The sequence below is a fragment of the Salmo salar genome, chromosome ssa04 (assembly GCF_905237065.1).
Source record: "Salmo salar chromosome ssa04, Ssal_v3.1, whole genome shotgun sequence".
In the NCBI taxonomy this organism is placed as follows: domain Eukaryota; kingdom Metazoa; phylum Chordata; class Actinopteri; order Salmoniformes; family Salmonidae; genus Salmo; species Salmo salar.
Window position 1 is genome coordinate 79,179,733 of NC_059445.1, and position 17,115 is coordinate 79,196,847.

Sequence of the window (17,115 nt, forward strand, 5' to 3'; positions counted from 1 at the left end):
GCCGCACATGTCTATAAGCTGCAGGTGCCTACTGGTACATTGAAACAAATGAACTTTACACAGGCTTTAACGAAACACGGCTTGTAACAAAAATAAATAGGCTTTAACGAAACACGGCTTGTAACAAAAAAGAAAAAATTAGCAGTAAGCTTTAGTTGTCTTTTTGCACTGAGTCAATTCCTCACGCTGCTGTTTCCAACGTCTTATCATCGACTCATTAAGACCAAGCTCCCGTGCAGCAGCTCTATTTCCTTTTCCAACAGCCAGATCAATCGCCTTCAACTTGAAAGCTGCATCATATGCATTTCTCCGTGTCTTTGCCATGATGAGGGTGACAAAATGACTACCGTAATCAGAATGATGGGAAGTTTGAGAGCGCTCAATTTAATCTAAACAGTAACAAAAAAGTTGTTTGACCTTAACCCGTTCGGCAATTTCATTGGTCTAATGAAAGTTTCATGCCGCCAAAAAACTGAGCACGTCACAGAATGTGTTTTTTTGGAGAAAAAAAATTTGAAAGCGGGAAAAATCCATATATTAGCCGCGTCATTGTTTAAGCCGCGAGGTACAAAGCCTGGGAAAAAAGTTGCGGCTTATAGTCCGGAATTTACAGTACTTGTAGTATTACTACTGCTACAACTATTACTAATGCTACTACTACTACTACAACAACTAAAAATATTACCACCACTACAATACTACAACTATTACAATATTACTACTACTACTACTACTACTATTACTGCTGCTACTACTACACTACTACTACAGCTATTACTACTAGTACTACTACTTGCACTAGCACTACTGCTACAACTATACTATTATTACTAATATGACTACTACTTCTACTATTACTACTACTGCTACTAGTATTATTACTATTACTACTGCTTCAACTATTACTAATGCTACTACTACTGCAACAACAACTAATAATATGACTACTACTACTACTACTATTACTGCTGCTACTACTAAACTACTACTACTACTACTATTACTATTGCTACTGCTACTACAACTATTACTATTGCTACTACTACTGCTACAACTATTACTACTATGAGGACAGTCAGTCAGTCAGTCCCACTATGAGATGTTAGTATGAGGTCAGCTGTGGACTAGCAGGTCTGCCAGTGTGACCAGTACAGGACAGCAGCAGAGGACAGCAGCAGCGGACAGCAGCAGAGGACAGCAGCAGCGGACAGCAGCAGAGGACAGCAGCAGAGAAAAGCAGCAGAGGACAGCAGCAGGGGACAGCAGCAGAGGACAGCAGCAGAGGACAGCAGCAGCGGACAGCAGCAGAGGACAGCAGCAGGGAACAGCAGCAGGGGACAAAAGTAGAGGACAGCAGCAGAGGACAGCAGCAGAGGACAGCAGCAGAGGACAGCAGCAGGGAACAGCAGCAGAGGACAGCAGCAGAGAACAGCAGCAGAGGACAGCAGCAGGGGACAGTAGCAGAGGACAGCAGCAGAGGACAGCGGCAGGGAACAGCAGCAGAGGACAGCAGCAGAGGACAGCAGCAGGGAACAGCAGCAGAGAACAGCAGCTGAGGACAGCAGCAGGGAACAGCAGCAGGGGACAAAAGCAGAGGACAGCAGCAGGGGACAAAAGCAGAGGACAGCAGCAGGGAACAGCAGCAGAGAACAGCAGCTGAGGACAGCAGCAGAGGACAGCAGCAGAGGACAGCAGCAGAGAACAGCAGCTGAGGACAGCAGCAGGGAACAGCAGCAGAGGACAGCAGCAGAGGACAGCAGAAGAGGACAGCAGCAGAGGACAGCAGCAGGGAACAGCAGCAGAGGACAGCAGCAGAGGACAGCAGCAGGGGACAAAAGCAGAGGACAGCAGCAGGGGACAGCAGCAGAGGACAGCAGCAGAGGACAGCAGCAGAGGACAGGAGCAGAGGACAGCAGCAGAGGAGAGCAGCTGAGGACAGGAGCAGGGGACAAAAGCAGAGGACAGCAGCAGAGGACAGCAGCAGGGAACAGCAGCAGGGGACAGCAGCAGGGGACAGCAGCAGAGGACAGCAGCTGAGGACAGGAGCAGAGGACAGCAGCAGAGGACAGCAGCAGAGGACAGCAGCTGAGGACAGGAGCAGGGGACAAAAGCAGAGGACAGCAGCAGAGGACAGCAGCAGGGAACAGCAGCAGGGGACAGCAGCAGGGGACAGCAGCAGGGGACCGAGTCCCACTGATAAAGACCTACTAGATGGAGAAATGACAAAGGACCGGAGTTATTCCTGAACCTGACCAGAAGAAACTCCAGGCCCATAGTGATAGGAAAACCTCAGGACCCAGGAAATGATTGACACAAACTGAGATACACCTAATACAAAGTATGTGATTCTTCAATATCCATAGATTGAGACCTCTATAGTATATGACTCTGGTCTGGACTTAGCCGCGGTGGGTCATGCTGACAATAAAATAGGATCTTGAGTGGTTTGTGTCCTCTTAGTCTCCCTGACCACTGATCATTAGGATCAGCTATAATGGCTGCTGTCATTGCCTGTGCAAGAGGGCCGAGTGAGATTGCAAATACAGCAGTGTTCTATTTCACCGGCTGTGTCCATACACATGTACTCAGGTCACATGACACGTGTCAAATGACACAAACTCCAACTGCAAGGCACAGATAGGAGTGTACATCTGAGGTCAAACATGGCAGTAAGCTGCCAGCCAGTGAAGTATTGAGTCAGTCAGCTTAGGGCTGTGTTTGGCTGTTACATGTAGGCTACGGTCACTCACCATTGGCTCCATATGACTAAAGCCCAATTCAAATTCTCCCCAAAATGTGCATTCATTCAAGAATTTCAAAGCATTGGATTGGTGTAAGACATTAGGTAAGAACTCCATCTACACCAATCCAGTGTTGATTTTTTCATCCTCGAGGGTGAGTGAATGAGCTAACAATCCTGTGTCAACGACCCCCACTCATCTCTCATCGCCATGGCAACAGGGACGGACAGGTGAGGCAGGGATGTCGTGAGGAGGAGGTCTGAGATCTCACACACTGCATTATGCAGCACAGGCATGTATCTCTGGTTTCACCTCCCAACACACACACAGTACCCCCACGGACACACACACACCTGGGTGCCGTGCTCTGCCAACCTGAGTTCCTCTACAGTAGTGTGAACTGTGACACAGGGCCTGTCTGTGAAGGTGGGCCCTGTCAGCCTGCTGCTGCTGCTGAGGGCAGAAGGCTGGCATTATGACTAGCTAGGAGGAGACACTGGCTGGCATACAACTGTGGGCTCACTGGGATGTGCCATGCATCAGCTGATCCTGGATTTGTTCTGTCCTGTCGCCTGGCTCTTTCCAGTGAAGCGCCAGAGGAGGGGGGTCAGGGTCAACGGCAAATGGGGAGGCAATTCTGAAGATAATTCTTCCTCTAATGAGATCAGTGACTTGAGGGCAAAGCAAAGCAACTAGGAAAGCTGTAATGAGTTTGGGGATGAATGAATGGAGAATATTATTCAACTAAATATTTGAATTCCTCAGTAGGAAATGTAATGGCTTAAATGACTTACAGTAAAAAGCATTTATAAGTGCTAAGGACATTGAATAAAAGGAAATTGGTGTTAGTTGGAATTTAGATACAGTAAGAAACCGTAGTATGGATTCCTTTTTTTAAAGAAATAATAGCACAGGCACATCAATAACTGGGACAGTTGTGAAGTTAACACAATAGACAGGCTACTCCAATATCTTATTATCCATGTTGTTCGCAAGCACAAACACTACCGCTGAGGGAGAGGCTCTTGTTTAAAAAAATATATCTAATAAATCAAAAACGGAAAAGTGGTGTGTGTATATGTATTCACCCCCTTTGTTATGAAGCCCCTAAATAAGATCTGATGCAACCAATTACCTTCAGAAGTCACATAATTAGTTAAATAAAGTCCACCTGTGTGCAATCTAAGTGCCACATGATCTGTCACATGATCTCAGTATATATACACCTGTTCTGAAAGGCCCCAGAGTCTGCAACACCACTAAGCAAGGGGCACCACCAAGCAAGTGGCACTATGAAGACGAAGGAGCTCTCCAAACAGGTCAGGGACAAAGTTGTGGAGAAGTACAAATCAGGGATGGGTTATAAAACAATATCCGAAACTTTGAACATCCCACGGAGCACCATTAAATCCATTATTAAAAAATGTAAAGAATGTGGCACCACAACAAACCTGCCAAGAAAGGGCCGCCCTCCACAACTCACGGACCAGGCAAGGAGAGCATTAATCAGAAAGGCAACAAAGAGACCAAAGATAACCCTGAAGGAGCTGCAAAGCTCCACAGCGGAGATTGGAGTATCTATCCATAGGACCACTTTAAGCTGTACACTCCACAGAGCTGGGCTTTATGGAAGAGTGGCCAGAAAAAAATAAGCAAACACGTGTGGTGTTCGCCAAAAGGCATGTGGACTCCCCAAACATATGGAAGAAGGTACTCTGGTCAGATGAGACTAAAATGTAGCTTTTTAGCCATCAAGGAAAACGCTATGTCTGGCGCAAACCCAACACCTCTCATCACCCCGAGAACACCATCCCCATCCCCTGTGGGGATGTTTTTCATCGGCAGGGACTGGGAAACTGGTCAGAATTGAAGGAATGATGGATGGTGCTAAATACAGGGAAATTCTTGGGGGAAACCTGTTTCAGTCTTCCAGAGATTTGAGACTGGGAGGGAGGTTCAACTTCCAGCAGGACAATGACCCCAAGCATAATGCTAAAACAACACTCGAGTGGTTTAAGGGGAAACCTTTAACTATCTTGGAATGGCCTAGTCAAAGCCCAGACCTCAATCCAATTGAGAATCTGTGGTATGACTTAAAGATTGCTGTGCACAAGTGGAACCCATCCAACTTGAAGGAGCTGGAGCAGTTTTGCCTTGAAGAATGGGCAAAAATCCCAGTGGCTAGATGTGCCAAGCTTATAGAGACATACTCCAAGAGACTTGAATCTGTAATTGCTGCAAAATGTGGCTCTACAAAGTATTGACTTTGGGTGGGGTGAATAGTTATGCATGCTCAAGTTCTGTTTTCTTGTCTTATTTCTTGTTTGTTTCACACAAAAAATTATTTTGCATCTTCAAAGTGGTAGGCATGTTATGTAAATCAAATGACACAAACCCCCCAAAAATCTATTTTAATTCCAGGTTGTAAGGCAACAAAATAAGAAAAATGCCAAGGGGGTAGCTGTAGCTAGGCCTATAGCCCTCTTAGTGACATTTTCTTGGACATTTTCACTAGGGCTGGGAATTGCCAGGGACCTCACGATACAATATTGTTAGGTGCCGCTACGATATGTATTGCGATTCTAACAATTCTATATGTATTGCGATTCGATACTGCGATTTTATTCCGTTTTCTCACTATATGTCTGCTGCAGAGCATGAGAAAATTTGTTTTGATCAGTCATAGATATAAAAGTGCTGAAAACATGTTGGTTGACTATTTAAAAAGAAGGAGAACAAGCTATAGGATGAAAAAAATACTGTTGTTTTGGCACAGGTACAGCTGACTAGCGCTAGCCAACACTATCTAGCACACACAAAAATAGATACGATGGCAGCGTTTCAAACTCATAAAAGACACACCCTCCTCCACTTACCCTCGCCTTATGCCCAAGGGGGAATCCCCGTCACCATCTTGGCCGTCGGTCCAAACGATTAGCCAAACAAGGGAAGTTCGCAACATAAGCCCCTCAGCCCTCGTTTGTGATCGAGTTTGCCAGTGTACAACTATGTTCACTTCGAAGCCTGAAACATCCCATAACTAATTCGCGACGATTGTACATCCGCTAAGAAAAGTCAGCCGAAACTTAAAACCTCAACATCAATATAGAGAAGTCAACATACAAGTGTAAGTAAAAACTCATGTAAATAAGTTTGAAATTGTGTTACTAATGCACATAACGGCACAAACACGTCTCGTAAAAGTAATGATGTTTTTGTAGAATTGTAGAACTAAAACATTTTCCTCCTTCAGAAGTTCCAGCTAGGCAGGCTAACGTTATTTAGCTAATTAATTTGCTAGCTATCTTACAGTTGGCGTATATTAATAATTATATAGTTAATATAAGTAGACATGCAATCTTAATTGACTGTAGAGCATATAAAGCACCCAAGTCGTCGTGGGACGAACGAGTGATGAATTTCCGGGCAAGGGCTGTCAATTTAAAATGAATTCCTTCCTCCCTCGCCCTGCAAGTGTAAACTCGTTAGACTTCATGATACGTCATCAGAAGTGTCCACTTAATTTGAGGGCTGAGGGTGTGTCCAGCCCCCCACACACACTGACTGAGTATCTCTCTCTCAGATTCCAACTGCTGATTCATATTTATTCATAAATACTGTAAATCTACCAAAGAAAGTTAATTGCTCACTTGAATATATGCAATTCAAGGAACAAAATTCATGAAATATGTTGTCTAGTACAGACAAACAATATTCATGTATGGCAATATCAGTGACTCACTTGGACTCTTTTTTGAGGATGCTGAGATCTCTATAAATGTATACAATTTGTTCAGGAGGGACAGAAATAGATATGGGGGTGGAGTTACAGTTTACATCCAGAGTCATATTCCAGTAAAACAACGTAAGGACTTAATGTTGAATGGATTAGAGACGCTATGGGTACAGGTGCATTGACCACATTTAAAACCTATACTAGTTGGTTGCTGCTATAGGCCACCTAGTGCTGATGTCAAATATCTTTAATTTGTTAAATGTTGGATAAGGTATCTGATGAAAATAGGGAAATATATTTTTGGGGAGACATGAATATAGATTTTTTTTAACACCAACTGTCCAATGAGAAAGAAATGTATTTCTGTTGCCAATGTATGAAACCTGACCCAAGTTATGACATTACCAACCAGAACGTTCACTAATAGGTCCATCATCAACTTGTATCGATCACATGTTTACTAACATGGCTGAACATTGTTCTAAAGCTGTATCAGTGGCATTAGGTGATCGTAAGGTGGTTATACTCACTAGGAGTAAGGTAATCTACTGCAGGTCCAACTGAGGGTTCAATCAGGACTCACTCACTAGGAAAACTAAAATGCCAAAGGCTGGCCCTAAGGTAATCTACTGCAGGTCCAACTGAGGGTTCAATCAGGACTCACTCACTAGGAAAACTAAAATGCCAAAGGCTGGCCCTAAGGTAATCTACTGCAGGTCCAACAGAGGGTTCAATCAGGACTCACTCACTAGGAAAACTAAAATACCAAAGGCTGGCCCTAAGGTAATCTACTGCAGGTCCAACAGAGGGTTCAATCAGGACTCACTCACTAGGAAAACTAAAATACCAAAGGCTGGCCCTAAGGTAATCTACTGCAGGTCCTACAGAGGGTTCAATCAGGACTCACTCACTAGGAAAACTAAAATACCAAAGGCTGGCCCTAAGGTAATCTACTGCAGGTCCAACAGAGGGTTCAATCAGGACTCACTCACTAGGAAAACTAAAATACCAAAGGCTGGCCCTAAGGTAATCTACTGCAGGTCCAACAGAGGGTTCAATCAGGACTCACTCACTAGGAAAACTAAAATACCAAAGGCTGGCCCTAAGGTAATCTACTGCAGGTCCAACAGAGGGTTCAATCAGGACTCACTCACTAGGAAAACTAAAATACCAAAGGCTGGCCCTAAGGTAATCTACTGCAGGTCCAACAGAGGGTTCAATCAGGACTCATTTTTGGATGAGATTAAGAATGTGCAATGGTTAGAAGTGAAATGTCACTAAGTTTGTTTATGAAATGATGTATAGCTGATAAGCATACCCCTTTAAGAAAATGCACTGTGAGGTCAAACGGGTCCCCATAGATTGATGAGGAGCTGAGAAATTGAATGATTCAACGTTATGATGCCAAAAAAGTTGCAGATAAATCTGGCACTCTGTTTGATAAGCAAAGTTATTGTAAATGAAGAAATCGTGTAACCAAGCTAAACAAAAGAAAGAAGAAGGGATTCTATCAGCACAAAATGTATGAAGTAAAGGGTGATGGGAAAAAGCTGTGGAGAACGTTGAACACTATTATGGGTAGGAATTCAAACATGTCCGTCTCTTTTGTTGAATCAGAGGGTATATTTATTACAAAACCACACAACATCACAGACTACTTTAATTCATATTTTACAGGCAAAGTGGACAAGTTGAGGAATGCTATGATTGCAACTGATGGCTTCATGTCATATACCCTTATAACAGATTGGATCATGAAGGAGAGGCAATGCAGGTTCAAATGTCATCAAGTAGAAAGGGAAGAGGTAGAAAGGATGCTGTTGTCTCTTTTGGATGGCAAGTCACCTGCTTCAGATAATCTTGACGCCAAATTGCTTAGAGTTACAGCTAACCAAATATTTACCCCAGTCTCTCATATTTTTAATAAGTGCTTGATGTATGGGGTGTGCCCAGAAGCCTGGAAAAAGTCAAAGGTTATTCCACTACCTAAGTATAAAAAAATCTGCATTCACTGGTCCTAATGGTCGTCCTATAAGCTGTGTTAAGTAAATTATTGGAAAAAATTGTATCTGTAAAAATCAAGGATTATTTCTCATGTAATGGTCTGATAACGCGTTTCCAGTATGCATACAAAGAAGGGCATTCTACGAGTACGGCCTTAGCACAAATGACAGATGATTGGTTAAAGAGTATGGATGACAGGAAGTTAGTTGGTGCAGTGTTGCTAGATTTCAGTGCTGCTTTTGATATAATTTATCATGAACCGTTACTAGGTAAACTCAAATGTTATGGTTTTAAGTCTGCAGCTCTATCCTGGATGGAACGCTATCTATCCAGGAGAAGGCAAAAAGTGTTCTTTAATGGTAGCTTTTCAAGCAGTAAAGATATACACTGTGGTGTTCCTCAAGGAAGCTGCATAGGCCCACTTCTCTACTCTATCTTAACTAATGATTTACCATCAGTAATGAACAAAGCAAAAGTGGTCATGTATGCTGATGACTCTACAATGTATAGCGCAGCATCAGAATGTAATGAGCTAACAGATGTACTGAGCAGTGAACTAAGAATGGTGTCTGAGTGGGTTGATATGAACAAATTGGTATTGAACATTTCTAAAAACAAAATGTATTGTATTTGGTTCATGATATCCACCTAGGTATTTGTAGTTGTCCACATATTCTAAGTCAGAACCATCCAGAGGAGTGATGCTAGTCGGGAGAGCGCGTGCAGCGATCGGTTGAAGAGCATGCATTTAGTTTTACTTGCATTTAAGAGCAGTTGGAGGCCCCGGAAGGAGTGTTGTATGGCATTGAAGCTCATCTGGAGGTTAGGTAACACAGTGTCCAAAGAAGGGCCAGAAGTATACAGAATGGTGTCATCTGCGTAGAGGTGGATCAGAGAATCACCAGCAGCAAGAGCGACATCATTGATATATACAGAGAAAAGAGTCAGCCCGAGAATTGAACCCTGTGGTTCCCCCATAGACTGCCAGAGGTCAGGACAACAGGCCCTCCGATTTGACACACTGAACTCTATCTGAGAAGTAGTTGGTGAACCAGGCGAGGCAGTCATTTGAGAAACCAAGGCTGTTGAGTCTGCCGGTAAGAATGCGGTGATTGACAGAGTCGAAAGTCTTGGACAGGTCGATGAAGACGGCTGCACAGTAATGTCTTTTATCGATGGCGGTTATGATATCGTTTAGGACCTTGAGCGTGGCTGAGGTGCACCCGTGACCAGCTCGGAAACCAGATTGCATAGCGGAGAAGGTAAGGTGAGATTCGAAATGGTCTGTGATCTGTTTGTTAACTTGGCTTTCAAAGACCTTAGAAAGACAGGGTAGGATAGATATAGGTCTGTAACAGTTTGGGTCTAGAGTGTCTCCCCCTTTGAAGAGGGGGATGACCGCGGCAGCTTTCCAATCTTTAGGGATCTCAGACGATACGAAAGAGAGGTTGAACAGGCTAGTAATAGGGGTTGCAACCGACGGATAATTTTAGAAATTGAGGGTCCAGATTGTCTCGCCCAGCTGATGACTGAAAGTCTATAGGCACGGTAACATCCCTTTAAGCACTACTGAACGAAAGAGACATTTGGGTGCCAAATGAATGGCTAATTTAGGCGAGAGGAGCCAAAAGATCTGTCTCACTGAAAAGACTCGTAATGCCCATTACTACAAGGGAAGATGTGCATTGAAACCTTAATCAAAGCAGTACTCTCTTGCTCAGTAACAAGCAATGGCTGAGAGTCAAGGTAACAATGCATGTCCAAATGACTTATAAGCGGATACTTTCTCCTGAGCTACAGTCTGCTGGCTTTACTCTCGTGTGAAAAGTCAAAAACCATTGAGACAAAAGGAGTGTAATAACTAGCCGCTCCCTGGAGGAACCAAATCACATTTTAGTTGTCACATACACGTGTTTAGCAGATGTTATTGCGGGTGTAGCGAAATTCTTGTGTTTCTAGCTCCAACTGTGCAGTAATATCTAACAATTCCACAACAATACACACAAATCTAAAGTAAAGGAATGGAATTAAGAATATATAAATATTTGGAAGAGCAACATCAGAGCGGTATAGACTAAGATACAGTAGAATAGTATAGAATACAGTATATGAGATGAGTAATGCAAAACATGTAAACATTACTAAAGTGACTAGTGTTCCAGTATAAAAGTGGCCAGTGATTCCATGTCTATGTATATAGGGCAGCAGTCTCTTGTATCAAAATCAGATCCCTGTTGCTCTTTCTCTCTCGGCCAAGCTAGCTACGTTATTTTGTAGAATCTTGACAATCTTAACAAGTTGTGAGTTATAGAAGCTCGTCACATGTTCAGCAATGTGCAGTCCACAGTACACATTTGGTTACAGCACAAACTTCACTGCCTGGTAATAGCAATATAATGGTGTGTAGACCTAACAACATGTGATATACAAATGACCTCGGGACACTGTTGCATTGGGAGGACCACCTCAAGGGACATAGGACAAAGGTACATTTTTGCCATGTGCATTGCCTAGGTGTGCATATGCAATAACTGCAATGCAAACATGAAGAAGATCAATACCGGTTATCTATGCAAGGCGCTATCACAGACGTATTTGTGTACATGTACAAGCCCTTACCCCTCAAACCTAAACTGAATCACACCACCTAAAATCATAACAACAACATCTGTAACATTAGACATCTGAAATCCCGACGCGGTGAGGAAATAACAGTGTGAAGTAACCACCTAAGGGGTCGCAGTTAAGAGCCAACCATTATATGAATACCCTTCTTTCTCATTCACAAAGCACTGGATACATTATATACTACTGGAATGAACACGGTGAGTACATCATATCCATTACATTACGCGCGTCAATGAGATGAGATATGCAACTCTGGGTTATTATTGAATACAGTATAATTGTTGGACATGTGAACGAACCAAGAACCACCACCACTGTTAGTTATTTAAAGCAAGTTTCGGTGCAACTCCACCATCCTCCTGCAGCTGCGAATTAAACATGTCACGCTCCCCCACTTTAGAATGTCGACCCCCAAGAAAATACGCATTAAATGAAACAGAATTAGGTTATATGATTGCAATTTTTTTTATCTGTGAACACAACAAAGCATCATTTGAGTTACAACATTTTATAACAGCATGTAACGTTATGATGTTCTGCATTCCTGAGACAAACAGTGACCCACATTTATTGTGTAGAAAGATAGCTATAGCTAGCATGCTAGCAGGATGACTAACTACAACATTAAACGCCTTCATTCAAAACAGACAAAAGCAGTCATTTAACACGGAACAGTAAGAATTTTCAACATGATAAAATGTTGCCTAAATAGCTAACTATTATTCGCATGAGGCCGGATGGGGCTACAGACGTGGCCGCCACGATGTTATAGGCGGCTGCAATAAAGGGAAGACACAAGGGGAACAAGGCGACTGAAATCAGCATGTAACCAAAAACCACCAATCATCGACCAAAAACCACCCCGAAGGTATGTAACTAATTTCTTACCTCCAGTTCCGTCAGAATTTTCGTTTAAACTGCCTGAAGAATCATGGTGACTACCCACACAACCACCCATGGATGTTTTAACTGCGCTACCCCCGCAGACCCCTCTGCTTTTCTTTTCCCCCTTGCTCAAGTCTTCCTCAGAATAGAAAGGGAGCGAGCATCAGCTGGGAAGAGGCGGAGTGAACACACATCACAAGGTGACCGCTTCTAAAAGAGAAAAGAAGGGGTACTGAGAGGGAGGAAATAGAGGTAAAGAATGGGCGGATGAGAAGGGAGGACGGGGAGAACACAAGTCAGCATGGTGTAACTGAGATGAGAACAGTTTCTAGTATAATACATTGTCCCCCATGCATACCAGGGCAATGTCAAGCACATGGGTGAAAATCAAATGTGAAATCAGATGTGAAACCCTTATATTCTATTCTATTCTGTTATTCTCTAGTTTTCTAAATAATGTTATACTCTATTCTACTCTATTATTCTCCAGTTTACTATATAATGTTATACTCTATTCTACTCTGTTATTCTCCAGTTTACTATATAATGTTATACTCTATTCTACTCTGTTATTCTCCAGTTTACTATATAATGTTATACTCTATTCTACTCTATTATTCTCCAGTTTACTATATAATGTTATACTCTATTCTACTCTGTTATTCTCCAGTTTACTATATAATGTTATACTCTATTCTACTCTATTCCACTCTTTTCTATCAAATTCTATACTTTATTATTGTGGTTCTAAAGGCTACACAACGCTGTGTTTTCAAGTTCATACTTTATACACTTTTAAAACGTCTGTTTTTCCAGGAAAATGTTCCCAATGTAGATGATAAGTTTAGTATTTCCTTGAATATACTGACTCTATTACTATTGTTTTATAGTTGAGTATTTCCTCTAATTTACTGACTCTAATACTACCGTATCCCAATACGTCCCAGAAGTGTAACATTGTTTGATCAGTATCTAGTGTCTACACCTTCACCAGTGGATAGGCAAGCTCTCTTGGGTGTTGTGGCCACAGGCACGCACATGTTACAACTGCAAGACCTGGAGTCCTTTAACATTATACTCTGGCGGCTAAAAGAGAGCCTGCCCTAATAAGTAAATAAATTACTCAGTCATAGACTCTGCATGGGCCTTATCTTCAGCCTCATTGGATTTTCAAGCTGTTCTGTTTGTTAATTTTGGCAAGTTAAGATGTTAGGCATTTCCCCCCTAAAATGGATGTAATCTTAACCTAATAATATATCAGTGCCTCTCTCCTCCAACTCTCTCCTCCAACTCTCTCCTCCAACTCTTTCCTCCAACTCTCTCCTCCAACTCTCTCCTCCAACTCTCTCCTCCAACTCTCTCCTCCAACTCTTTCCTCTAACTCTCTTCTCCAACTCTCTTCTCCAACTCTCTCCTCTAACTCTCTTCTCCAAATCTCTCCTCCAACTCTCTCCTCCAACTCTTTCCTCTAACTCTCTTCTCCAACTCTCTCCTCTAACTCTCTTCTCCAAATCTCTCCTCCAACTCTCTCCTCCAACTCTTTCCTCTAACTCTCTCCTCCAACTCTCTCCTCCAACTCTCTCCTCCAACTCTCTCACCATCTGAGTATGGATGAAAAACACAATAACAGCCACTTATTCCATTTTGTTTTAAAACACAATGACAGCCACTTATTCCATCTTGTTTTAAACACAATGACAGCCACTTATTCTATCTTGTTTTAAACACAATGACAGCCACTTATTCCGTTTTGTTTTAAAACACAATGACAGCCACTTATTCTATCTTGTTTTAAACACAATGACAGCCACTTATTCCGTTTTGTTTTAAAACACAATAACAGCCACTTATTCCATCTTGTTTTAAACACAATGACAGCCACTTATTCCGTTTTGTTTTAAAACACAATGACAGCCACTTATTCTATCTTGTTTTAAACACAATGACAGCCACTTATTCCGTTTTGTTTTAAAACACAATAACAGCCACTTATTCCATCTTGTTTTAAACACAATGACAGCCACTTATTCTATCTTGTTTTAAATACAATGACAGCCACTTATTCCATCTTGTTTTAAACACAATGACAGCCACTTATTCCATCTTGTTTTAAACACAATGACAGCCACTTATTCTATCTTGTTTTAAAACACAATGACAGCCACTTATTCCATCTTGTTTTAAAACACAATGACAGCCACTTATTCTATCTTGTTTTAAAACACAATGACAGCCACTTATTCCATCTTGTTTTAATTGAGTGTTCACTGCTGCCCCATTTTGCATCAAAAGACCACTACAAGGACTTGACATCAGACCTACTAGCCTATTTCTTTAAAGGAGCAATCTGGAATTATAAATTAATGATATCTACCGATTGATTCTTGAAGACCATCTGTTATATCTGCTCCTGCCACGCCCTCTACTTCTCATCATGTGTCTCCCTAACCTGCCGCCACTCCCCCAGTACACTCTCGCTCTTCCTCTCTGTGTGTGTGATTGTGAGGGTGGAGACAGGTGTGCTGGAGGCAGAGCAGATCCCCCACCAGCTGCAAACTGTTCCATAATCAAGACCTCTACAAATACTCAGCCCTGCCACTTCCACGTTGCCAGATCGTAACCTCTGTGCAGTCAGTCTGCGTTTTTATCTGTTTGTTCCTGCTTAGATCCTGTTTTCGTGTTGTGCCTGTTTTCCCTTGCCTGATGCTGTTTTCCTCTCTGCTACAGTTCTGCCCGCTCTGACTTTGGCCCCTGTCTCCAGTCCCACGTCTCGTCAGTCCTGCTACTCTGTCCTGGACCCCCCACTCCACTGCGTCCTTGAATTCCTCTCCGGACCTGCTTACCCAGTCCCAACTCCCCTCGCTCCAGCCTCATCCTCCGCACCTGACTTCCTGCACCCCGCCCGAGCTTCCCCTGGCCTGCACCCCATCTTCCCCCTGTGTTTCAATAAATAACTTGGTTACCTTATCCCAGTCTCCTCGTCTGAGTCTGCTCTTGGGTTCCGCTCCACATGACCCCATCAGAACCCAAAATATAAGGTTGTTTTACTCCAATGTTTGTAAACAAACTAAATGTAAACACATACTATGGTTTAACATGGTTAAAACTGTAATTTTGATATCATGGATGGTCAGTCCTTGCATCCCTTAGCTTTTTCCCCAAAACAGGGGTGGGTATAATGCTCTGTTATTGTTTCAACTGCTGATTGTTTTAAGGCATGGAAAATCAATGAAATATCCAGCAGGCTTTTAAATATAAAGAGCAGCATAATGTATGTCAGGAAATACTACTGAGGGAGACATTATGGCTGCGCACCACTCCAAACACCATCAAGTTTGCTGACGACACGACGGTGGTAGGTATGATCATTGACAACGATGAGACCGTCTACAGAGAGGAGATCAGTGACCTGTCAGTGTAGTGCCAGAACAACAACCTCTCAATGTCAGCAATACAAAGGAGCTGATTGTGGACTACAGGAAACAGAGGGCCGAGTACGCCCACATCCACATCGACGGGGTTGTAATGGAGCGGGTCGAGAGCTTCACGTTTGTAGGTGTCCACAAAACGAAGGAATTAACATGGTCCACACACACCAACACAGTCGTGAAGAAGGCACAACAATGCCTCTTCAGCCTAAGGAGGCTGAAAAGATTAGGCATGGGACCTCAGACCCTTAAAAAGTACTACAGCTGCATCATTGAGGGCATCTTCACTGGCTGCATCACCGCTGGTTATGGCAACTGCTTGGCACCCGACCGCAAGGCACTACAGAGGTTAATGTGTACGGCCCAGTACATCACTGGGGCTAAGCTTCCTGCCATCCAGGACCTCTATACCAGGCGTTGTCAGAGGAAGGCCCTAAAAATGGTCAGACTCAGCCAGCCTAGTTACAGACTGTTCTCTCTGCTACCGCACGGTAAGCGGTACCGATGCACCAAGTCTGGAACCAACAGGACCCTGAACAGCATTTCCTGCTAAGATAAGACTACTAAATAGTTTACCAATTAGCCACCCGGACTATCTACATTTACCCTCTTTGCTCTAACTCTTTTGACTCATCACGTACGCTGCTGCTACTGTTTATTATCTATCCTGTTACCTAGGTACTTCACCTCTACCTATATGTACATATCTACCTCAATTACCTTGTACCCCTGCACATCGATTCGGTACTGGTACCCCTTGTATATAGCCAAGTTATCATTACTCATTGTGTATTTATTCCTTGTGTTATAATTGTTTCTATCTTTTTCTCTTTGCATTGTTCGTGAAGGACCCCGTAAGTAAGAATTTCACTGTTAGTCTACCTCAATTTACAAAGCAAATAACAGTTGATTTGATTTATTACAACGTAATTACAACTACAGAAGCATGGAGCAACCAGAGGCTGAAAAAGTAGGAGGAATCGAGAATAGTAAACTGGTTCAGTCTTCCAACCTTCTCTGAGCCAGGATCACCGGATTCTTTGCCGTAGCAACTAAAGAAAATAGACTGTTGAATTCACTGGGAGATTCCGTGTCAGAATTGGAATGTTGGTAACACTTCCAAAACCCTGAAGAAGGCACAGTGACGCTGAAACTTTGGTGTTTTACCCAATAAATGACTGGGAGTTTATACATAGTTTATACATTATTTATTGTTATAGCTTACAGTTAATTTGCCGATTGTCAACACTTCTACACAAAATAATTTTCTCTGGGTGCTCCAGCTATGCATTTTATAACACTTCTAAAACCAACAAAACTCAGAGGATAATGTCAAATTCCTTGAAGTGGCTTACACTACATGACCAAAAGTATGTGGACACCTGCTTGTCGAACGTCTCATTCCAAAATTATAGCTGCTATAATAAGCCTCTACTCTTCTGGGAAGGCTTTCCACTAGATGTTGGAACATTGCTGCTATAACAGCTTCCACTCTTCTGGGAAGGCTTTCCACTAGATGTTGGAACATTGCTGCTATAACAGCTTCCACTCTTCTGGGAAGGCTTTCCACTAGATGTTGGAACATTGCCGCTATAACAGCCTCCACTCTTCGGGGAAGGCTTTCCACTAGATGTTGGAACATTGCTGCAGGGACTGGATCCCATTCAGCCACAAGAGCATTAGTGAGGTCTCG

At 42.8% G+C, this 17,115-nt stretch overlaps 1 protein-coding gene across 1 annotated transcript in view; it reads right to left on the minus strand.

Annotated features, from left to right (window-relative positions):
• LOC106603937 (ubiquitin domain-containing protein 2) overlaps positions 1-12,199 on the minus strand; it is a 74,408-nt gene extending 62,209 nt beyond the window's left edge. The window contains exon 1 of the mRNA XM_045717376.1: positions 11,998-12,199. Coding sequence (XP_045573332.1) covers positions 11,998-12,067 — 70 coding nt within the window. The 5' untranslated portion in view covers positions 12,068-12,199. The remainder of the gene's footprint in view (positions 1-11,997) is intronic.
• Between the last annotated feature and the right edge of the window lie 4,916 nt (positions 12,200-17,115).